Here is a 24,780-nt window from a genome sequence, read left to right on the forward strand (position 1 = left end):
ATCCATAAAGAAGAGGGACTTAATACTATGTGTGCCGATACGACTATAAATGTGGACTCGGAACTAAGAGAACTCCCTCGCTCACAAGCAGTACGAGGTGATTCGCTAACTACTTTGTTTCCGAAGCTGGAAAAATTCCATGACAGAATAAGTTCGCTTAATATATTAATGCATTATGTGCAGTAATGGAGATGATTGACGAACTCAGCACTGACACTGCCATAACTTCACTGTCTCACAACTTCTTGTGAGAATCTTTATTATTAGTGAATATTTTGTTGGGAAATCATCGTTAGCAGTTTATTTATTCAATGTGGAATTTTTAAATCACAAGTTCATTGTTAGATAATATCGTAAGAAACTTGCACGCTCTCTCAAGACCAACAGATGACTGACGGCGAGCTCGTGGACACGTAGACATGTTAATGCATGTCCCACTGAGAACACGGTGCACCGTCCGGCTGCCGTCTCTACAGTGGGATTCCGGTGTTGCATCCCGGCAGCCGGACCGGTAGATTTGCCGTGATGGCTCGTGGACAAACTCTCATATGAAACAATGCATCACTACCAACCCGGTAAATTATCGGAACGGCGGACGGCGAAAATTCTTGTCGTGGACAAGGGCCCTTACGCTACACGATGGGCCGGATAAATCCAGCTCACTTCAACAAAACCTGCTTTCCTACGTTCAATTTTAATTTTTCATTAGTTTTCAAAGTGTCCGCGTTTTTACAGTTTCCAAGCAACATTTTTACAAAATGTTTTTGTTTCATAATTATCTGTTTGTTCACATGGTAATGACCAGTTTTAAAAACAAGTCCCTTTCGACTGAATTTCGAAAACATCGCACGCACAATGGAGGCTAATTCCATAGTACAACTACAAAATTTATTAACAGTTCAGGCCAATGTGAAACAGACACATTATTATAATTACTATAATAATGTAATGTAGGTTTTGAGACTTGCGTAAATGTTATTGTAGGTAGTAAGAACATCATACACCAGGCAGCGCTAATGTTTCTCTGTGTTGTGCCGTATCGTTGTGATGAGGGCGAACCATCTTTAGAACAGGGCCTCTGTAAATCACCTAGATGATATATGAGTGAATATTGATGAACAGTGAAGTAGTATTGACAAGGAAAATCCGAAAGTTTAGGAGAGAAATTTCTCCCATTACCACGTTACCGATTACAAAACACACATGGACTGACTTGGACGCGAACCCACGAGAGCGTATCTTTATACCGCACGTTAACTGAGGCCGATAAAACAGGTGTCTGCCTAAATAATGTACCTACTGCCTTACGAATCTTATGACGACGTTTTAAGGAACCATATTTAATTTATTTTGTTTAGTTAGCTATTTAGATTGGTAATGAAACTTTTATCTTGAGATTCATGCGTTGCGTGAAGTAGGAACATGGAGACGAAGCCAAATACTGAGAATTGTTTCATCATTCTGTCGGGTGAAGCTCTATAAATATACAGCGCGTACTCAAGTGTTTTTTTTATTATTAGTGTTCTGTCTGACGGCAAATGATTCAGAAGTGGTTTGCCATTACCTTCTTCTTTATGTAAATAATGATGAATATGAAGTAATTGTTGGGATGCCACGGAGGAAAACTCCGTGTTGCCTAGACCACGGCCTTGCCCAACACAAGTTATAAATTCGGGCACCGCCGGGAATCGAACCCGAGACCCCAGTATTACAAGGCCAGCGTTCTGACCGCTAGACCACCGTGGCGGTACTCAAGTTTATAAAATGTAATGTTATCTGTTTGTCCATTAGTGGTGTGAAATTTGTTTTCAATTTAAGGGTGAAGATAGCTGTCTTCTGACTTGTTACTCCGTGTGGTCTGGTAGAAGTTTACCGACGTTTCAGAGGTCCTTGCTGCCTCCATCATCAGAGCGATGATTGAGGCAGCAAGGACTTCTGAAACGTCGGTAAACTTCTACCAGACCACACGGATCAACAAGCCAGAAGACAGCCATCCTCAAACTCACCATGATAACCTCAGACCCTACATAGAAACTAAGGGTGTTTAAGAACTACGTGCTATGGAGAATATCTGGTCATGCGAAACCTGACAGTCGCTTGTTATTTTTAGTGTTGTGATAACGGGATAAGCCACGGTGGTCTAGCGGTTAGAACGCTGGCCTTGTAATCCTGGGGTCTCGGGTTCGATTCCCGGCGGTGCCCGAATTTATAACTTGTGTTGGGCAAGGCCGTGGTCTAGGCAACACGGAGTCTTCCTCCGGGGGCTTCCCCGGTTTCTCCGTGGCATCCCAACAATTACTCCATTCACACACAGAAGAAGGCAATGGCAAACCACTTCTGGATCATCTGCCAAGAACGTATATGAACAGGTCCCAGTCCGAGAAAAGGATGGAAGGATCCTGTTCATATGGACCTGTCGACAGACAGAACACTAAATATAAATAGATAACGGGATATTTAGCACATGTATAAGAAACTACAAGTACCGCAAAATTATTCTTTTAGAAACTAAGAGTAAGAAATCATTTATTGGTAAATCTAAGTATCTGCATGAAATTATTTTCTGTTGCGGAGGGAGTAGTCTGTCTACACGGAACTGCTCCCGCTACAGGGACCACTGTCCAAGCCGCGGATGGTTCATGAGTGAACATAGAGCAACGGTGAAATGATTCTGACTCCAAAAACTGGAGAATTCGGGAGAGAAACATACACCAATACTACTTTTGATTACCATCGATGCGAGCCCGGGCCTCAGCAGTAAGAATCCAGCGGTTGTCTGAACTATGGAAAGTCTTAAAGTCGACATTTACTCAAAATTCTCCACATATGGAGGCTCAAGTTTCATTATCGTATTCTCCACAACCCGGCAGTGTCTCCAGGTTTAAATAAATGACAAGTCAACATTGAAATGGTTACAGGGATGCGAATTAGTTTTAATTATCTTTAGAAATACAACCAGCGACTATGAAGAGGCCTTTGGTTCTATAACAAGATGAAAGATTCTTTGTGGCCTTGAAATGACTCGTCTGCTAAGTAAAGGGGCTCAATCCTGATCTTCAACGCACAAATGTCAGCTGCATCCGGGCAATGAAACTGCAAACTGGACGTGGCAAGGTCACGTGACTCAACACCAAGCTCGCTAAAGGATGACGGTGAAAGGGAGAGGCGGGTAAAACTGCGGAGGAACAATGTTAGAATGTAACAAATGTTGAGGTGAATCAGAAGCAACTATTGAGGTGTGGCCTTTCGTGACAAAGCGATGGCGTGTCCCAGGCATTGCGAAGCTTTTAATGATGTTTCAAGTGTGAAGATGAAACATGATCATGAACTGTGGGAACGTGCGGGACAATAAGGTAATTCCGGGAGAGATGCCGCACTTTTTGCAACATTTGTTCTAACTCAATCCGAAAATGGTCAAAACGGCTGAAAATTCAGAGAAATTATATTTAAGATCTCTATTATACTAATCCGTAAACAAAATATCTAAAGCAAATTAATTCTCAGAGATATAGGGCGATAAGAAAAGTTGTCTTTGCGGCATCTATCCCGGACATGCCGGGAGATGCCGCTCCTTGAAAACATCCTTGAATTCAAAGAGAAACATATGTAAATGAAAACTGATGAACTTCATTCAAACTAATGAATTAATGTGAACATTAACATGGAGAAAATATGTGAATAACAATAAAAATTAAAAAGTTATTGAATATCAAATGAATGTTCAATTATCAAGTACATTGAAAGCAAAATTTTCCAGTGGTTGCTTGGAGTCAAAGCTTAAACCAGTGAATTTAGAGTCTAAGCGTTAGTCAGTGAAATTTGTACGGACGGCAGAACTCCTGCAGTCAGTTTCTGCAACAGTTTTCCCAGTACTCACAGCACTTGTTGGTGTTACAGTTTTCAGGGGTCTCTTGATTAGAACTTTGTTTCTTTAAGTTCTTCAACCTTGTAGACCTGAAGTACTCGGACTGTTCACCTTTGCCTTTTTCCTCTGCTCTTTGACTTCATTTCCTCTTTGCTTCTTTCGCATTTCCTCTATGTTGGCTGCTTCAGGGAGGACAGAAGCCAGTTGTCTCCTTGCAGTTGAGTTTTTTCTCGGTATTTTCAATACTGGACTAATATTCCTCAACAAGAAAAGTTAATACAATAGAACAGGCAATTTGGAGTACTCTATAATGTATGTGTGTGATTTTTTAAATCAGATGTGGTATTTTTTTAAGTGCGGCCTCTCTCCTTGTCTTCAGGGAGAGACGCCGCGCCCTCCCACTTGCCTTACCAAATGACCAACATGGCGGCCACGTCGTACGAAGTCAAGACCAGCAACACTGGAAACTTCTAATGTATCGTGATTTCATAGTTACTTCGACTTGGACTAATAAAGACACATTTTATGAACAGCAGAAATAACTTTGAGCATAAAATTAACAAACTCACCGCATAAAATCAGTTATAACTCTTGCAAAACAGCGCCGATTTTCAATGCGTCCACTCACAACATTTCTCTTGGCTCACTGAAGAAGGACATGTACTGATATCGGCCAAGGATTACCGGAACCCACCGGATTTACCTTAATAATATATGTGGATCAGGATGTCCCATCTGATTTCCCCAAATACTCTGTAAACGAAGAGGCAGTGGCGGAACTGTTATCTAGTTTTCTGAATAGCAAAACTTTGGCTATGCGAGTCGGAATTTATCTCAACGGTATGGCGCATTTACCCTGAAGATAGAAGTGGCGCAGGTTCGGAACAGGCTAGCCGTCAATCGGGTCGTGAGATCGCTTGCAGGGATACGCTGATGCATTAAAACAGAGCGGCTTGAAACAACTAGGTTTTGTTTGTGACAGTTCATAAACTCTTGAAGCAGTTAGGTTACATTTCAATTTGTTTAAATTTACTTACACCGGTTGTTCATAACACATAATTTTGTAATTTAGAAGCCACATTTCTTTTTTCTTATCTGTGTTGGGCAAGGCCGTGGTATAGGCAACACGGAGTTTTCCTCCGTGGCATCCCAACAATTACTCCATTCACACACAGAAGAAGGCAATGGCAAACCACTTCTGGATCATCTGCCAAGAACGTATATGAACAGGTCCCAGTCCGAGAAAAGGATGGAAGGATCCTATTCATATGGACCTGTCGTCAGACAGAACACTAAATAAATACATAAACTCTTACTGGTGTGTATTTTTCATCTTCTGTTGAGAAACCACTGTGCAATTAGTGATTACGTCGCAATAACGGAAAGGACACATTGTGGCATTTCTGAAGACTGTCATTTGTACACTGACGAAGTTTTATACACCAATACCTAAACAGGAGGATTACTCATTGTCGTCCGCCTGTAACAGTTGACCACTTCCTTGACGATTTGGAAGTCGTTAGGACATGAATAAATTAGAAATACCAGTATCGATACAATATTTAGCCTGAAAATCCATAGGAATGAGAGCATTTGGCAGATCTATGCATCGATAAGAGTCCATTAGATCATAGGAAAATAATCTGAGATTATGAACTAAATTAAACTAACCATTGTAGGGTAATACGATGGGGTTTTTTTGAACATAAAAATAAAGCTCTGGATTTCATGAAAGCAGGGGGCAGGGGGTGTCCTCAAAGAGTTGAGTTAACTGTCTGCTTCTGAAGAAGGAAACTGCTCCGATCAGTTATGTTTGTGTGAAACATTTAGAATCCTCAGTAATCTAAAACACGACAAAAGCGCACTTAGATGTCATTTTATTATTTACATTGTAATCGATCTTTTGACAGGTATGAAATTGTAAAAGAAGATGTCATAACGTTACCGAAACAAGGGTATTAGTTTAATTGCAGTAAAGGTGATATTCTTATCACAAAGTCGTCACAGGTAAGCCCTTCATGTAAACAGGAACTTGTAAGGTTACTGAATAAATAAATTATGAACGCCGAGGCGAATTGTAAATCGGTTAATCTATAAACGATGATTTTGTGTAGTCACTACTTCGACTGATATATGTACATTACTTGTATTACGCACTTATATGAATATAAATAAACGTTGTCGCAAGACGTATTGTTTAATTTCACTTAAATTCTCGTAGATTTCTTCAGTAGTAAATCACGTCTGCACATGACAAAAAACGTAGACAATGTTCGTGTAAGTTAATTTGCACGAAGATTGTCTAAGTTTTTAGTTCATTTCGGGAATGGACAGGAGATAAGGTCTTTGCGTTCAGTCGGACTGAAGTAGAAAGTAGTATTCAGAATGGCACGTGCTTGCCTTGACAGTTTCTTGTTACACATTTCATCAGTTTTCACACCAGCTTAACCCTCGCATCGCGTAGCAAAGATTTAGAATTAATAAATAATTGTCTCTAAAATTTGTTAAGAAAGAATATCTGGACTGCCCCTCAAAGCATCGAGCTATACTGTACCCAGAAGTCATTCATTTCCTGTAATTCAGTTCTTCCTATTGAGGTTATGTACGGCTACTGACAGAAACGTTGGCGAAACCAACATAGAACACGTTAAAAATATCGCGGGCTGCTGTTTGTTCCACTGTTGCTTGCAGGAATCATGTACGTCATGTTACTGGCCTGTTACCATAGAGAATAGGGAAATCAAAACAGTAGGCAGTCGACAACGAGTGGTGGAGGTCGATGTATCTGTGCTCTGCCTGACAGTTGCAGTGTTCTGTGTTGCAGTTAGAGATTTATCGGTTATGTCAGTTGTGATCTTGGTCCTTGGTTCGAATTTCACTCACAACAGATAGCATTTGGTTCGCTTTAACTTTGCAGGACAACAGATACGCCACAAAATGTCGACAGCTGCCATTACACCAGAAATGGGAAACAGGGGGGTAAGTGGTCCTCATGCCTACAAGGGGGTTCAAGCAGTACGTTTTCTGTCTAGGGTCTATTTTTATTATTCCCTGTATGTCATTCACGGGACATTCGATGGCGCCAAAGTTCTCCAAAGAGCGTAATTATCGGATTCAAGATGGACTTTTTCATTAATAATTTGTCGAAGGCTCATAAAGTACCTTGGAATTTTGAAGAGTTGGTTAAATTTTGATATCACTTCTATCCAAACATTTTGTTACAGTCCTGTTCACTAGTCGTATTTTCACAGAGGCGATGGGCTTTAATTTGAGAAAAGAAAACTCCGGTGTTATTTGGTACCATTTTAATGAGTTTTCGACAGATGCTAAGAGGCGACTGAACAAATGTCTCGTGTGAACGTGGTCGTTAAAACGGTGTCCGTTACCACTCTGACGACACAGCCGAGCTGCTGTAACCCGCATATTTGCCAAATTGGTGAAAGAATTTTGCTACATATTGACAAAACCGTCTATAAATGGATTAATATTAACTTTTATACTTTGAAAAATCTGAATGAAGCCGTTACGTTTGAAATGCAGTGAAATGTCATTGCTGTTTAAGCGTTGTGTGTGGATAGACACAAGAGTTTGCGAAAGTTTTAAAAGTAGGCTAATAAGATTAATTTTTATCCCGAGGGAACAGGTTTCTTTCTTTTGTATAATTCTAGGATTCTAGGGTTGACTGGTGACGAATATCTTCCGTAGTTTTCGAAATGAATGTAGGATATTTTTTCGTGTTTGTGACGCACGAGATAAATTTCATTTTCAGAATTACAAAGAAGCTTTGAAATTCATCTCCAAAAACTGCGTGTTGAATTCTTAAGCTGTGTTGGTCTACCCCACTTTCCAGAAAAAGGGAATAAACGATGAAGGCGAGTCCTTTGTTTCATCATTAACAATTACGTTCGTTCATAAATTGGCAGTAGAAATAATTTCGTGCTGAGGTTACAGAATACAGCGTTCGGCAAGAGAAGTCACCGTGATTATTGATTATTGATTATGAGACAGGAGGACGCAATAGTTTCTCATGCATGTTAAAATGGAGACACCGAGTAAAATTACAAATATATGAGCAAAATAGCCAATCCAAGTCGGTGTTTGTACGTAATAAATAACATGGCGATACCACAACATTCGGCAAGTAATACAATCGACCTTCGTTCCTCAGGGCGTAGCGCCATCTTTTTTTCTCTCAGTCCGAAAATAAGCACATGGAGTTCAGTTGTTGTTGCGCCAGGAAGCTAATGGAGGTCATGACGGGGTGTGTCACGAGCTGTACATCTTTCAGGGGAAAACGATTTAAACGGTGGTTGGGTTCAAGAGCATGGAAGTTATGTAACGTAACTAAAGGAGACTGCTGTTTGTAAGACATAACGGGTGAAACACTTCGTTTCCGTCGTTCGCTGTCGCACTTTGTATTAGAAAAAAAAATGCGACACAGTTATTCGCTGTTAGATTAATTTAGGTTGAGTGTTATCAAATGCAATGCAGAAAGGATTCAACATAGGCGTTGAAAAGGTGTCACTCAGATTCTGTAATTACAGATATTGCGTAGCATAAATCTTATTACGACACCACTTAGCAGTCACATGTCCCACAACAAATACATTTTTAACACAGAACAAATCATTGATTGCTGTAAGGAATGGCCGAAGATCTTGCAAAAGTCCGTTCTACCCTCTCCAGTAAATGGATGACATCTACAAGCAATACGGGAAAAAAAGAGAGAGAGAGTGACTTTTCGAGACAATCCTTATCCCTCGGGTTAGGTGACAAGGGGGCTTCCTCCCGAGAATTGTGAAGGTTCCGGGTAGCCTCCAAATAAAAGTGAAATGTAAATTTTTTCCGATGTTGCATTTATAGAGACAATACTTGGAATTAATTAATGAGATGGATGGGTAGAAATAACACAGATTGTTCTATCTGATAGCAATAATAAATAGAGCAATAGTTTCACAAGATTTGCTCTCTCATTAGATTATTTCTCTTGCGTTAGAGCTATTATCTCCATTTTAATTTAAAAAAAATCCGATCGAGTGTAATTCTAAATTCATAAAATGATATATTTCGATAATTCCTTAACGAATCGTTGAATGTAAAAAAACTTCGATACGTGTAGTCGATCTGCTCCATAATACGTATTGCCAACTTGCCTGTCGATTAATTTCGACCAATGAAAATGCTAGCTGGACATCTGAAAGCAGAAACAAAGCAACCCAATTCCCTTAAAGTAAACACTCGCTGCATGAATGCTGCTAAGATATGGGTAATGATAACATTTGTTGAAGGTGACAGGATTGACCTGCACATGATTTTCTTTGTTTACAATCGTTGTTATCGATTAAAATTTACTTCTCTTCACAAATAAAGTCGCACAATCGCGATTGTCACAGAGTTGAATGACTGATTCTTGCTGAATAAATAAGAAGGGAATAGAATCTGTGGCAAAGTAGTTTGTGTGGCGGCGTCATGGCTGAGAGGGAGTCTGAGAACCACGAACAATTGACACTAGAGCAAAACTCTGTAAGTTGAAACATTTTCTAGAGAATCTGATGTTATTTCGTTCTAAAACACATTCAGATTTCTTGTCAGTTTTGTAACCGATCCCTTCCAACTCGATTTACCTTTTGGATGTCGTTCCTTTCTTGGAGGTGCGTGATTCTGGTTTGTTTCACACTTCTTGATTAAATTGTTGGAAGGATCTGTTGTTATACGTTAATTAGATAGGTTTTGGGCGGCAGTGGATGCATGTATTCAGCTAACGATAAAACAGGTTTCAACCAAAGAGATTTGATGGTGAGAGCGTGAGAAGGCGACTGAATGTAAATAGCACAGACATCACTTTGTTGTAGATTGAATTAATATGCTTTAAATTATAACAATATTTCTAAAATCCGGAGTAAGGCTATTAACCAAGAGACGAAGTCTTGTGAACCAATCAAGGGATTTTCCAACTGTGAGAACAAGGGAACGACCAGAAGTGTCCTCTGCTCCTGATTGGTTGAAAAAGTAGTAATTGAAGAGGTAGAAGTTTACCGACGTTTCAGAGGTCCTTGCTGCCTCCATCATCAGAGCAATGACTCATCTTCGGACACACCGCCGTGAAAATCTCAACTGTTACATGTTACGAAGAGTTCCATTGGTCTAGACCTTTAATACAATCATGAAGATCGACCCCGAAAGCTTTAGAACATTAAATTTTCCTGACATAAGTAATTTATATTTTCGAAAATGTAGAATTTTCTTCGCGACATATAACGTGCAATAAATCTTAAAAATTATTTATGACGAAAGGAAGTTAACAGTGGGTTACAATACCAGACAACTGTCAAGTAGCCCTTTTTTGCTACAAAAGAAGCTACTGACCTTTATGACAATGGAAGCCAATGAACTTCATTATCTGGGAGTGGACTTTTGTTTTTCTCTGACCCCTATAGTGCGACAACTCACAGGTAGACCACCATCATGGAAAAAGTAATGCAGAATTAAACCAAAATTTAACGAATAAATCAGAACGCTGGTCTTGTAATCCTGGGGTCTCGGGTTCGATTCCCGGCGGTGCCCGAATTTATAACTTGTGTTGGGCAAGGCCGTGGTCTAGGCAACACGGAGTTTTCCTCCGTGGCATCCCAACAATTACTCCATTCACACACAGAAGAAGGCAATGGCAAACCACTTCTGGATCATCTGCCAAGAACGTATATGAACAGGTCCCAGTCCGAGAAAAGGATGGAAGGATCCTGTTCATATGGACCTGTCGGCAGACAGAACACTACAAATAAAATAAAAATAGTATGCTTATGTTACTAAAGGAACGAAATGATTAATCACTTAATTTAAAATGATATTTTAGGCTAATTCTAAATCAGCCGGGTAGGTCATGGGTGTAGGTTACACTATACCGAATTGTTTATAACTAATCTAAAAGTTCTTGACGATGGTGATGAGTCATTTGAATAAAAAATTTCTTGGATATTATCCATCGTCTAGTAAGTAAAATATAAAACGTAAAACGACGTTTCGGAGATGGGGCTCTATCTCCGTCTTCAGTTGGGCCCACTGGATAGAGCTAATCCCTATCTCCGGACAAAGTAAAAAAGTGAAAGTCCCAGAATACAAGAACATCACCACACCATCCATCCGTGGGACATAAAATAATAAATTAGAAATAGTAGAAATATAATTCGTTAAACATGAAAATGCCAAATAAAAACAAAGAACCTGAAGACGGAGATAGAGCCCCATCTCCGAAAACGTCGTTTTACGTTTTATATTTCTTTTACTAGACGATGGATAATATCCAAGAAAATCTTTATTCAAATGTTTATAACTAAAGTATTTTTGTGTACGCCCTAGGTCGATTTGTTACTCTGAAGGGCAAACGGAAATGAAACGTATTTTCCTTTACAAAGGTTATCACATTGAAGTAATAAATCGAATTATGAAATAAGAGCCAAAACATTAAATTTTTATGGTCGTTAAATTAATGCCACAATGGAATTCACATCTGCACTGATAGATAAAACAATACGCAGAGAAATATGGTGGCTCACTTTTTCATAACATCTGATTTGAAAATCTGTAAGCCTACTGTGATGAAAGAATAATATATAAATAAACTCATCGCTATGCAAACATTTGGCTTTGGTGCTCGTTCATGATAATCTTCAATTTCGTACTTTTGCTTTTGAGTTAGCTTCGGGTTGTAATATCGATTGACATTTCTCATTATGGGTCATACGTAGTCTTACAGATATTATTCCAAGGTAAATATCCCATGCACGGTACTATACTGTCGTTAAGTGATGCATAAATCATAAATCAAGATACGTAATTGCAGATCTTGATCACAGGGATTGAGATATTTACACTTTTACATTACAGAAGCCTCTGGACGCGAACAGCTATGCCACAAAGAAGACGATAGCGCAGGGGATGTTGGACATAGCCCTCCTTACAGCCAACGCGAGTCAGCTGAAGTACGTTTTGCAGATCGGTCATCAGCACGAGTTCTACACCCTCATGCTGTGGCTTATATCCGTATCCATTGTTCTGCAGGTATGTGACACGTAGGCTTAGGTTTCTCTGTTCATGAGAAGTTACATTGCTTACATGATCATTCTGTTCCTGCAACGCATCGCTTAAACCTTGAACGCTCTCTGAAATTCTTTGCCGCGATGATCCTGCGTTGCTGTGACTTTTGATTTGATATGCGCTGTAAGTAACATAGAACAAGATCGGCGTTGAAACTTCAGATGGTCTTTGTACCTGCATACGCAGTTGCAGAAATTCAAGGCGCATTGCTAGCTTCTTTGTTTTGCTATTGAGTCACCTGATGGTTTTTCCTGTCTCTAGTCAACTGTTATGCGCTGTGCTACATGATTGAGGCATCACGCTTCCACGATCGGACTTCATACGAAAAGTTTACAACAGTGTTACATTTTTGTGCCAGATCTGAAGCTTGCTACGTCATAAGCAGGTTCATAAATCGAGAAGATACAACAGCTTCGCCATGTCTGTCTGTCCGCATATGACAACCAGAGAACTGTGAATCGTTTTAATTGTATTTACTATCGGTGCTTTTTTTTAACATCTGTGGGGCAATAATAACTAACATGAAGACATATTAAATTATAATTTCCAAATTATTGAAATTATTAAAGGCCTAATCGATATCAACAATTTGTTTATTATAATTATTCTTATGATGTCATAATATTAATACTTATCCAAGAATTTTTTGTCTTATAATGTACTATATATATTTCCGGTTTAACAATGTTTTATACATTTTTCCGGTATCCAACTTTTACGTTGGCTCGATCTATAGACATTTTTGTAGGACTCCTTGGACGAGGGATCGGCCCGTCGCAAGGCCTCTACCTGTACACAGGACAACGCGGACAAACATCCATGGCTTGAGTGGGATTCGAACCCACGGTCCCAGCGACCAAGCAGCACAATCGTGTATTGCAGCTAATGCGATGGACGACCGTGGTTAAAATCCGGACGCACGATCCGAAACATTCACTTTATCACGGCATCCAGAACAGCTCTTGTCTCGCTTAGTGTAATGTGTAATGGGACTGTTTACTCGAGGTCAAAGTCAGCCAGGGCGTGAATCTGGCCAATTTCCTCGCCGAAGGCAGGAAAAACTGAAGTTGTAGCAATTCTCCCTCATTCGTCTCCCTGTCGTGTTGCTTATGCACAGAGACGCTATTATAAAATAAGACATTACTAAAATATTCCCAGGGTTTCGCTTCATTAAATAGCTTGGACTAACAGAAAAGGACCTTTATGAATGTCGCTGAGTGTCTGTCCGTCTAGCGATTAACTGGACAGACGCGACCAACCCGTAATAAATCCTCCCCATCTGCAGTTCGTGTGTTGAACCTAATGCAGGCTTGAGTGAACGAGCTATGCGGAAGGAATTGAAACTAAGTTCTGACTGTGGCGTCTCTGGTAGCAAGATAGGCAAACACTGCTATTGTGGTGCCTACGGTGATGACCGGTGGAGTCTGGCTTCAGTCGCCGTAAGGATGTTTCCACATTTCGTTTTCTTACAAAATACAGTTCATAAATGTTTTACTCTCAGCCAGATTTGTAAAGGTAATTCTGTAACACGAACAAGTTTTGTTACCGTGAACTTTGACGGGTCGTAGCGCTGTTTCAGTGTCAAAAAGCAGTTTTGTTCGACATTCAGAACAGCCATACGGGCACGAGTAGACACAATCGATACAAATTGTTTTGTTGTTGCTATGACAACCGCGTGACCCACTTCGGGAACTCGGAGGAAGAGTGTTACTAGTGCCCCAGGCGATTCTAGTCCGTGTTCTTGAGGCTAATCGTTACCCTTGTGTTTTAGGATCGATAATCTCGTTCCGCTTACATTTTTGTTTTATGCGGTTGTAAACATTTTAAAATAACTTTGTAGTTGACTGAAGGACCACAGCAGACGTAGTTAATTGAGAGCTAAATGTGTGAAAGACGCGGGCTGTGCCCCATGTACTGTACTTCAGTAAAAATAACGTATTTTTAAGAATGAATGTTCAACATTACTAAGACACATTATATTATCACTCTTAAGATCGTACGCAATGCCTTAGTTCTTTTCCATGTAAGTCTAAATGTTAGGCGCTTTTAATTCACAACTAAAACGTCTTTTTCCGTTTCTTAAACAACATTTATTTTTATCGTCATAAATTACGTGTTTTAACACATTCTTTCGGTAATATAAATCTGTAAACTTACAATACAATGCATAAACTCAGTGGACTTATGCGTAGGCTGTGAAATTATGGAATTGTACTCGATTTGTAACATTTTTTATCGCGTCATGAAGCCGTCATGTTGTTTTATATGAGGCAAAGACTTATGACTATTTCATAGTTTCGCTCGCACTTTATAAGTTGGTGCGCCCGCCATGTCGTTAATGTAGATTGTACACAATTAAACTTACGAGTTTTGGTAGTTTCCAATGACATGCGGCCCACACAGTATATAATCGAAATGTGACAAATCCGAGAAGTAGTTCTCGAATTGATGGATGTGGACGGACACAACCAGCCCCGCACAAGTTCATTTCGTCGTGCAACTACCACTAACCGCATGAAATGGGGTCCTCCTTCAGAACATAATAGTCACTCATCTGGTCAAAATATTATCCAATTTTTATGAAAACTGAAAATTCATCACCGTGTTCATAAGATCCTGTCCCGATTAAGACGAATCCAGTCCTCAAATTGGCTCTTCCCTTCACGTATTCTACGAAAATGTTACGTGTATGTACCTTTATATCTCCAATACCTACTACCCTCCTATCTACATCTAGATCTTGCCAGTGGTATCTTTCCTTCTGGTCCGTCCATCAAAACCATGTATGCATTTCTCTTCTCTCCCATGCGGGCTACATGCCCTGCCCATCTCATCCTCTTTGCCTTGACCAGTCTAATTACATTCGGTGATAAGCACAACTTATGCAGCCTCCTAGTAATTCATCTCTCCTAGATACAGATATTCTCCTCAGCACCCTGTTAGTCGCCCGAGAAGAGATTATTTTATTTAACAGTCATGGATACTTAAGATACTGAAAATAAAAATGTAGTCGTTCTTATTTTCATCCCTGCCTGACACACAGCGACACATGTGGCACAAACCGCAAACACACAGACACAACAGTGGAAGTCCCACGTCCGCTTGAAAGATGGCTCCTGTAGAATCAGCTCTTGTCTCTGACATTCGAATGTCTCGTCTGTTCATGTTGTCTTGCGTCCTTCTTCCATTGATCACGCTGTTGTTCTTTGTGGGGGCCTACACCAATCCTGTATCATCACCGAACATGTCTGTGCAGTTGGTTAACAGTCGTGTTTGTCCTTGAAGAGGTGCCCGGTTCGAATCTCGCAGCCCCCCGGATCCTAAAGGTGGCGACTGACTTGTAACATTTACTCGTAATGTAACATTCGCGGCGAGCATGTTACATTACACCACAACTGGTGAGGCGCATCGAATGCTCGTTTTGAACGCTCGGCTCGACTGTGCTCGTGTGTGCTCCATTCATTTCGTTCAATATGTCGGACGTGGAGGTTGTGTTATCTTTGTTTCATTTAATACGCTACTCTTATCTAAAGAACTTGTGAATGCTCGTTACGACGCCGCTCGACTGACTGACTGACTTGTAATGTAACACTCAAAGGGATTCGCGAAAAAACCGACAACACGATGGAGCGCCCGCGAGCGTGAGCGGCTCGCATCGAGCGGCTCCTTTCGCTGTCTTCACTTGTGTAATGCTCGATTTGTAACACGTTACATTACAGGCAAATGTTACAAGTCAGTCGCCACCTTAAGAATCCCTCCCGATCTATATTTTATCATATCGACTCTGCACGAACAGTGATTTGATACGGTGGTAGTAACCAGAGGTTCATTGTCGTCAGAGAACAGCATTCTTTCCCATTTTCACAATATATTTATAACAAGAACTTTCATAATACTTTCTCATTGCCGTCTTGCTTCGCCAAATGACCACTTTCCAAGTGTTTCCTCACAAAAATATTGTATGCCTTTTTACTCATTGTACGCAGCTGACAAAATTAGGTGATGTGCCGAATACCGCGTTGTTCGATTTTAGGATAGGTCTACCGTATTATTTTAGGCAAATGCTTATAATAAGTCACGACCACTTCCTTCGACGTGGTTTCCTATCTATCATATGCAGCCGTCCTTACATTCTGTAACAAATACCTTATTCAGTTGAGAAAGCCTCTTTGAATAAACAAAGGGAACGAAGTAGGAGACCTTCTGAATATGGGAGTTGGTTATTACGTAATTATCTTTACGCCTTAATTACGATACTTCAGCGCTCCGATGTGAAAAAATATTTTCTTAATGTTCGTGGTAACCCGAACAAATAACATTTTGCTTCTTTGCAGCAAACATCACGCGGCTTTCTCAATTTGCAGTTGGTAAACATTTTCCCGCTTATTCAGCCTTCTCCCGAATTGCGTGTCCCGTCTGTTTACATGTAGAGGTTGTAAATTTATGTTTGTTGTATCGAATTCCTGGCCCTCTGACGTGTTTCGTGCGGCCAAACAGGTGCTGATGGGCGTCATGTTCCTGTCTCTCAACTTGATGCGCGATTGCAGACTGCATCTCCACGAGTACAACATGTCCGCTCTCGTCATCAACTACTTCACGTTGGGCTCCTCTGTGGCCGTGTCGGCTCTCAACTTGCTTATCAGCGCCTTCGATCCCGGACTAGGGCGAATGCTGGAGCCGGGTACTCTGTTCGAGTCGGCATAATGTACTTCGCGCTGCCACAGTTAGACGGCTCTACCTTTGCCACCTGCAGGCAGTTTCATGGCGAACCGATGTCTCAGACACTGGTGAAAACGCGTTCCAACAAAAGACTCGCGTCCTTATTTCAGTGGTTCCCAAATTGGGTTCTATAGAAATCTCGGTTTCGTAGTGGGTTCCCAAATGTTCGCGGGTTCAGTTAATCAACAATTAACTATGCTAGAAATTTAAATCCTAATGTTGATTGTTGCAGGTAGAATATTTCGTCCAGAAGTAGCAGGGATGATACACCAAGTACGCTTGCACTTAGTAATGCAATTTATCAGGGTTAATGAAGATCTTCAATATAAAATGCGAAATCTCTGACCTGCATTTTGAGGTATTATCATGAAACAGATTTTCAGAACAGAAATTTAATTTATCAACGTTAGCTACTGTTCATAACTGTTTCTGTTGTATTTCTGTATGTTGGTAACATCTGTTTCTTTTTATTGGAAACGCTTCGATATTGCCATTTGTAAAAGAACGTTTTTATCCTGTTTCATGATTGGAACATAGAAAATGTAAACACCTGGCGATATTATATGGCAATGACTGTGTTATTCTATGCAGGTTTGTGTTGGGGTGATATTGCTGGTTATCGGTGGATTGGATATAAACAGGCACGGAGACCAGCGCACAGCCATCATTTTGAATGACGTCACGCTCATCATGATCTTCTTCATCTCACTCATTAATGTGGGCGTATCCGGGTTTGGAATGGAACACTCACACATCCGGTTACGAGAAGTTATGTCCCCACCAAAATGATCAGAAATTTTGCTAGCAACACCCTTTCCGCTATTGCTGCACCCCTTGAAAATTTTTAGCATCTTAATGCTATCTCTCGGTCAAAGTAGGAACTACTTGCTCGCAGCTAACCAGTGCCATTTGTTGGTGTGTGGTATTACCTCTCATCAATTAGAGTAATTTTGCTATAATGGAGTTTATATATTGGCATTGAAGTGGAAAAGGTGTCCACAAAATTATACCTGATCCCATGCAAGTATCAGACATCAAAATCATTCCTCGGTGCCGATGATACAGGATTCTCATCGTGAAATTGTAAAAGTGGAATCGTTAGCCAATCGTTTTAAAATCACATTAATGGATTGAGGTTACGTATTTACTTTACTTATGAATGGATTTTATTCGACACGTCATCGTTTTTCAAAACCTACGAGATGATATGAAAGCCTGAGAAAATCGTATGCATGTGTTATATAACATAATTCAGTGAAGACCTCAAGACTTTTACGAGATTGCATGAAATGAGAAGTTAACGTTTATGAAGCCGGACTGTATTATATTCACGTTTTGTTTCAAGCAATTTTCGACTTTGTTGCCATAAGGTGTAATCTTGCTTGGGGACAGGTTGTATCCTGCACATTGGCTCTTGTTCTGATGACACTCAACATCAACAAACCAGAGAGACAACACGTGGCATCCGTCTTGAACCACGTAGTTGTTGGATTCGTCTTGGTCGCCATGGTAGCTGACGTCATCAAGATGAGCTTTGGTCTCGATCCTGGACCTGTACAGAAGAGAAGTGCTGACGAAAATCAATGAAATAGCAGAGTTTCCTCAGAAGTACCTCACTTAAAACTGGCGGTGTATTCATAAACAATTCGTAATCATCCTCAAATATGAAGAGAAGCGACCATTTCTTAACTACAAAGAAACTTTTCTAAACATATTGACATAACCTCATTTCTTTACAGCGCACATTATCCGCCGTCATTATAATCATAATCAAATTCATCAGAGATCGAATTTTGTTTCTAAACATGAAAACGTAACCGATTGCAGTGGGCGTGCAGTTTCATATCTGTCTTTGCAACCTCGGGTTCGAATCTCGCTCTTAATTTTGTAAGCCCATGTTTGTCCCGATGGCAGAGACTGTCTATTCCGACATACGTGGAGTCCTCCCTTATAACTAAATTATTATATATTTTGAGCATCTTAGAAAAACTGAGCAGAAGGTAGGACCATGTTGCAAGGTTAACGCAAACATTAATAACTTAAGATCTAATGTTTTTCACAGCGGTGGAAATATTGATTGCGGCCTGTTAGACTGTAGCGCTGTGTAGTCTTCTTGTGTTTACCAAAGTTTTTTTACGAACTCCAAGATGGAGACAATGCGTTCTTCCGAAAGGCTGGTATTTACCTACAAAATTACTCCACTACTCAGAAAACCAAAAAGTTAATAACCTCTTTTTAAAGACAGCCAGATCCAAATAAATTTGTAGTGAATATACTTTAGAACCTTTTGTAATTTTCGTGTGCTTTACGACAATTTGCATTTTATTCTTATTGTTTGCGTCAGAATTGGTGTTGTTTAATAAATTCAATATCTAGAATACAGTTCAATAAATCTGGAATCATCTCTTACAGAGGCTGAGTTTATGGGTACAAATGAGAGATGAGATTTATACGAGGCACTGCTATTGAAAATCATTCTTAGAACATGCGAAGGTTTTTTCAGAGACCAAGCTAGTCAGGAATACGTTCAGGAAAGACCTGATCTTCGAGGTGAATATCAGCGGCGATGAACATGAGTGATACAGATTTACATTAACGTAGACTATCCAAATCTCTTTTTACCTGGCAATTACAAGGTTAGGGTTATTCAGAGATCGGATTAAGCAGGTTACAGGTGAGCAAGGCGAACTTCGTTATTGAAGACCTTTCAGTGACGAAAAGGACCGAGAGTAGGAAAAGGGGTTATTTCAGGGACAACTTGGTCGGGAAAAAAGGGACATTCTTCTCAACCTTAGAACAGTGCTTGAAGGCTCCAGCCATTACGGAATTTCCTTATATTTAGGATTACGTCAGATATTCTTGTACCACAGTTAAATACAACTGATAAAATTTTGGGTCAGAGCCCTTTCAAGCCACTACACGAGGCCAGCCTGCTTCTTTGTCGAGTTTATTTTTAATTATTTAGTTTGTCTATCTTAATATAGTTTTCATTGTTTTTCTTTCTTTAATTTCAGCTTGGTTTTATTGCTTTAATTTTACTTATGATGTGTTCGTGTCTTTGATAAGAATTTCGGATTTGATTACATTTATAGCAGCCACAATCAGAATTTTCGTTCCCTGTAATTCGAAGGTGTCGACGTTTCATTTTGCTGGACTACTGGTTGATTCTTTGTGTCATGTAGCGCACTCTTACGGCACCATTATTTCCAGTGCATAGCTCACGTTGTACACACCGTGTAATGCCAAACAAATTGATAGTACGTGTCTGTTCAGATTCATAAAACAGTTGGTTAGGCTTGCATCTGATGGAACAATATCACATATTAAATTGAGTTTTATTTAAATTCTTGAAGGAAACATTAATATTTCATTTCTGTCAAACAGTTCAGTTCATTCGCTTACCTGATCAGACGACTTAAATAGTCTGTCTGTCGTAAAACCATGCAAAAGAGTCTTCCTGACAGGCCCAAACATTCCGTATTTATTATAAACTAAATGAACGTGTGTTCATTTTGCAGTCTTCAAATATGGCGTTCATGTGGTTAGATCCTGGAGATCAAAGTCTGTCTCCAAATCACATGTTCTTTCCTATAATAGGGAAACCCCTGTGACTTCTTAAAACTGCTTGTAATAAGTAGACTTCAGTTAACCATATTTACGTATCACACCTGTTAAAATATGAGGACATGACCAAGAGATCTTTATCTATTATACTTAGGCCTGCCATTTTAAGTCGCTAATCTACTGCACATTAATCAATGCTCGTAAATATCACTTTCTATTGATCTGATTAGAAATTCATTTGGTCATTCTGATACAATTAATTTGTAAGTACAGTAGCAATAATATAAGAGCCATTAATTAAATCTGCATTTAAAGTGTTTAAACGTCCAGGTTGAACATAATATGGATTCACTTGCGTAACTTTAAATCAACATTTTTTCAGATGTAACAAGTATCATTTTGTTATATATTAAGAAATGTAATCAGACTTGACTTTGCTTAGTGTTTCCTTCCTGTTTTTATTTTATTTTCTGTTTTGTTCCGGGCCTCAGGCTTGTCAGGGAGTCCTTTACGTGATGCTAGGCTCAGTGTTCAACATCAACAAGACGAAAGATCAGGGAGGAGCCAACTTATGGAATAACGTAGTCTTCGCTATGGGAATCATAACCACAATAGTCAACATCATCATCTCGGCATTTGACATGCGCGAGACGGAGAAGATGGGGTCCAACAGCACTATGATACTGTCAGGCAACAGCCAATGAAATGAGACAGGAAACTTGGAGAAAGTGTGATGTCATTTGTTAATCAGTCATCTTTGTATTGTTGATTAACTTTAGATATTTGTATGTGAAGTCTTATGTGGATATTTTGCGTAATTTTACCACCTGAGAAATTTGTTTATCAAAGATGTTAAGAGGCACAGAGTATGTTCATTACATAAAAAGGAAAGAGAATTACTTAAGAAATATTAAAATATGTAATATTCGAAGTTGATTTTACGTAAGACACATACCGCAACTATGTTGCCATGCAAAGGATGAGATGCTATAAATGAATATTATCATGATTATGTAGAGAAATTACTGTGCACAAACTTTCTCTATTCACAAAATATAATCCAATATAATAGGTTTCATGCAGTTTGCTTATCGATAGGACAACAACACGACATTTCACAAATGATTACGAACAAGCCTACAACATATTTTCAGATTTGAAAATCTGAGTCTCACATATCTACAAGATCATTTTGATAAAGAATTTTGCATTAGCACTAGTTTCTAAATGTGATAATCAGCCTGCATCAAAATGCTTGGGCCTATCTTCATCTCAAGTTCCTGTACTTAGAAATTTAATCTAAAATGGCAGAATCTCATGATATGTAGGTGATAGATGTGTGGACTGCTTTTTCTGATGTGACACAACTACTATCCTGAAGATGGAGGCTGTACAGTCCTCAAACATGTTCAAAACCACTTTCAAAATACATGGCATCACAACCCAGAAGACAACAATCAGCATTTTCATCACCAAGTCTTGAGAACCTCAAATCTTCTTTCTTTCAAGACAGTGATCAGATAATAGTTAAGAAACATATGTGCACTTTCTTGTAACACACAAACAACAGGTGTTTTGAAGAGAATTAAATGAATGCTGAGTGAAGAATCTTACTTATCATACTTTAATCTTTTCATTTTTCAAAACAATGCACATAGTCCACATCCACTCTGAAGTCAATGTAATTTCTTAACAATCACCAGCTCTGTAATGAGAAACGTTAAAGAGATATGTGACGTGACATTTTATTAATTAAACTGTCGACATTTTCTTGTAAAATTGTCATTGATAAATCCTGCTTCATATTTATATGAAGAATTTTAATACTTCCAGAGATTCCTATGTGCAATGCAAATTGCTTATGCAACAATCATAGCGTATTGTAATCTTTGATGTGTAGTGGGGGGGGGGGGGGGTTACAATAGCGAAGTCTACACCTGACTGCAATGTAGGCTGAATTCTGGTATTTAATTTACAACTTTCAGCCTTAAATACAATAAAATAATTAAAGTTATCCATATTTAATAAAAAGTCAGAACATTCAGAAAACTGTCATGCATAGTCTAATTCCAAAATCAAAAGAATGATGAATGATCACTTTTATCCAATTATTTCCACAAGTTCATAGATACGGTGAATGTGCTACTGTTTCGCCAACATTAATCGAATGTTGACAGAATCGCTCACAGACAGTTTTTGTATGTGGGCGCATTTGATGGATGTTCGCGGCTGAATTCCAATTTTGTAAAAAATACAAGAAATATTTACATTCTTGGTATGAGATTCACATATTTTCTCTTAGTTGTAAAAGGGGATGGTGTTTTCCTGCTTATAACACTGTGTTGTATTCAGGACAGTTCTCAAAATATATTTTAACAAAAAAGTGGAATGAAAAATATACGTATGAAACATCATAAGTTACAGATAATACCGCATAATTTATAACCCTGTAATTAATAATTATTAATATCAACACAAAAACTTTAATTTTATGTGGAGGCCAACTTCTTACGAATGCATCGTCTGTGTGTTCATGATTTTGTTTAGTAAAAGAGGGAAATAATTTATTGAATGTATTAATGCAGGTGTTATGCACAAATATAATCAGCGTTTTATGATACTGGTACTGTGAAGTTACTATATTGTAAGCCATATTGTCACTAAAAATGTATTGCGTTTACATCAAAGTTTTACCAGAGCTAAATCCAGAAGACACTTCTGTTGGTTACATTGCTTTGTTTGATTGCCAACTTTTTTGGTACAGATCCCTTACACATGTATTTGAAGATATATTTTCATATTTAAGGTACATAAAATCCAATACATGGGAAATATGAGACACAAACTTAAAAAAGAAGACTTTTGAAAATACGGACGTAGATCTGACTTAAGGTTCTGACAGCGGTTAAGATGTCAGTTGTGGTCTTCTGCGTTTTCATACCACACAGTATTTTTTAAATGGTTACCACCATTTCGGAAGAAATGTTGATATGGAGAAGTGTTTCAATTGATCTAAACGATTACTGAAAGTGGCCATATGACAATGTCTCAATGACATTAATCATTGCGTGGTTATATCTTACTGTTATCTCCACAAGTCACAAAGAGGAAAGTTATTTTTAACTATCGCATGTGTAAAAATATAAATGACTTAAGCAATAAAAGTTGTCAATAAATGTGAATTAAAAACGTTTAATCTTGTGTTTTAATCCCATTATTCTCTCTCCTTCCTCAAGGTAAGCAAAGGTACGCATTCAATTTACTAGTCGCTACTTGTCGAAACCAGTCACTTGACTGTGCTGAGGATCAGTGTAGAAAGAGGGGCAGCAGGTGCATGATGCTTCATTTCTCTATGTCAGGTAGGTCATCTATGGTATGTGCTGCAGTTCTGCCAATGCTCCATGGACCATGAGCGACTGTCACTCAACACAGTTCACAGTTCCGCAACAAAATGCAAGTTTATTGCCTTGAAAACACTAAGCATAACAATATTTTGGACTCGTACGAGGTGCGATCGGAAAGTTTCTAGACTGCGCCTATAAAAACCCGTACACTTATCTCAGGTATTAAATTCATCTATCACCCTCGAAGTAGTTCCCCTGGGAGTGAACACAACGATTCCAGGGCCGCTGCCAAGCCTGGAAGCATCCCTGAAAATCTTTCTTTGTCAGCCTGTCAAGCACCATCTGCGATTCTGCCTGAATCTCTTCTATCGTCTCAAATCTCTTCCCTTTAGCTGAATTTTTATCTTTGGGAAGAGGAAGAAGTCACACGGCGAATAAGGAGGGTGCGGGATGACGGCCATGGTTTTTGAGGCCAAAAACTGCCGAACTTTGAGGGCGGTGTGTACTGGCGCGTTGTCATGATGCGTCGCATGTGGAGTTCTTCCTTTAGAATCAGCTGACAGGTCCCATAGGCTATCCCAACAATGTCGCACAAGTCGTTGATGGTACGACGTCGATCTTCGTGAATGGCCTGCCGAATCTTCGTAACATTTTCGGGCGTTGTGCTCGAAGATGGTCGTCCAGAACGCTCGTCATCATCGACAGAGGTTCGGCCATTTTTAAAACGTGAATGCCACACAAAAGTTTGTGCACGATCCATTGCGGACTCCCCAAATGCTTGCTTTAGCATTTCATAGGTTTCCGTAGCCGTTTTGGCGAGTCTTTGGCAAAATTTGATGCACACGCCATTCCGAAATCGCAGGAGGGTCGGTGTAATGCACTACCAAAACGCCCGTAACTAAGAAACAAATGCTAATTCGATGATGCTGGCTGGCACACTGATTCACTATAAATGTAGGCCGCAACCCCTAAAGGCAGAAGCTCGTACTACATCCGGTTCGCCCTCTATTGACACAGTCTTGAAACTTTCCGATCGCACCTCATATGTGTATTTGCCCTGCTTAAGTCTTGCTTGGATCTCAGATAAATAAATTGGGTTGGGGTGGTATGGACTGGACTTTTCTGGCTCAGGGTGGGGACCAGTGGTGACATTCTTCTGGAACTTGCTCATTCTGTACTAACGTGTTTCACAGC

The 24,780-nt window shown here is 39.5% G+C and overlaps 1 protein-coding gene across 5 annotated transcripts; it reads left to right on the forward strand.

The window, feature by feature from the left end:
- Positions 1 to 6,602: 6,602 nt before the first annotated feature.
- NijC (Ninjurin C) lies at positions 6,603 to 23,438 on the forward strand. Of its 5 annotated transcripts, none has more exons than XM_022061472.2 (3): positions 6,603 to 6,844; positions 11,750 to 11,923; positions 20,734 to 23,438. In XM_022061472.2, exons 1-3 carry the CDS (start codon positions 6,803 to 6,805, stop codon positions 20,944 to 20,946), a joined length of 429 nt encoding a protein of 142 aa, XP_021917164.2. In that variant the 5' UTR covers positions 6,603 to 6,802; the 3' UTR covers positions 20,947 to 23,438. The 5 variants fall into 5 exon arrangements, with proteins under 5 accessions (XP_021917164.2, XP_021917163.2, XP_021917165.2 ...); XM_022061471.2 differs by lacking the exons at positions 6,603 to 6,844; positions 20,734 to 23,438 and adding exons at positions 9,154 to 9,388; positions 16,457 to 17,263; XM_022061473.2 differs by lacking the exons at positions 6,603 to 6,844; positions 20,734 to 23,438 and adding exons at positions 9,160 to 9,388; positions 17,270 to 18,063.
- Positions 23,439 to 24,780: the final 1,342 nt, after the last annotated feature.

This window comes from Zootermopsis nevadensis, unplaced genomic scaffold (genome assembly GCF_977971745.1).
Source record: "Zootermopsis nevadensis isolate Lab colony 2312 unplaced genomic scaffold, Znev_1.0 Znev_ptg000008l, whole genome shotgun sequence".
In the NCBI taxonomy this organism is placed as follows: Eukaryota; Metazoa; Arthropoda; class Insecta; order Blattodea; family Termopsidae; genus Zootermopsis; species Zootermopsis nevadensis.

Bases quoted from the DNA above. Each gene is read 5' to 3' on its own strand.
- NijC (XM_022061470.2), top strand. From the start codon at position 9,335: ATGGCTGAGAGGGAGTCTGAGAACCACGAACAATTGACACTAGAGCAA. The intron at 9,389-11,749 runs GTAAGTTGAAAC...TTTACATTACAG, and splicing joins TGACACTAGAGCAAAACTCT to AAGCCTCTGGACGCGAACAG. The intron at 11,924-20,733 runs GTATGTGACACG...TCCGGGCCTCAG, and splicing joins CCGTATCCATTGTTCTGCAG to GCTTGTCAGGGAGTCCTTTA.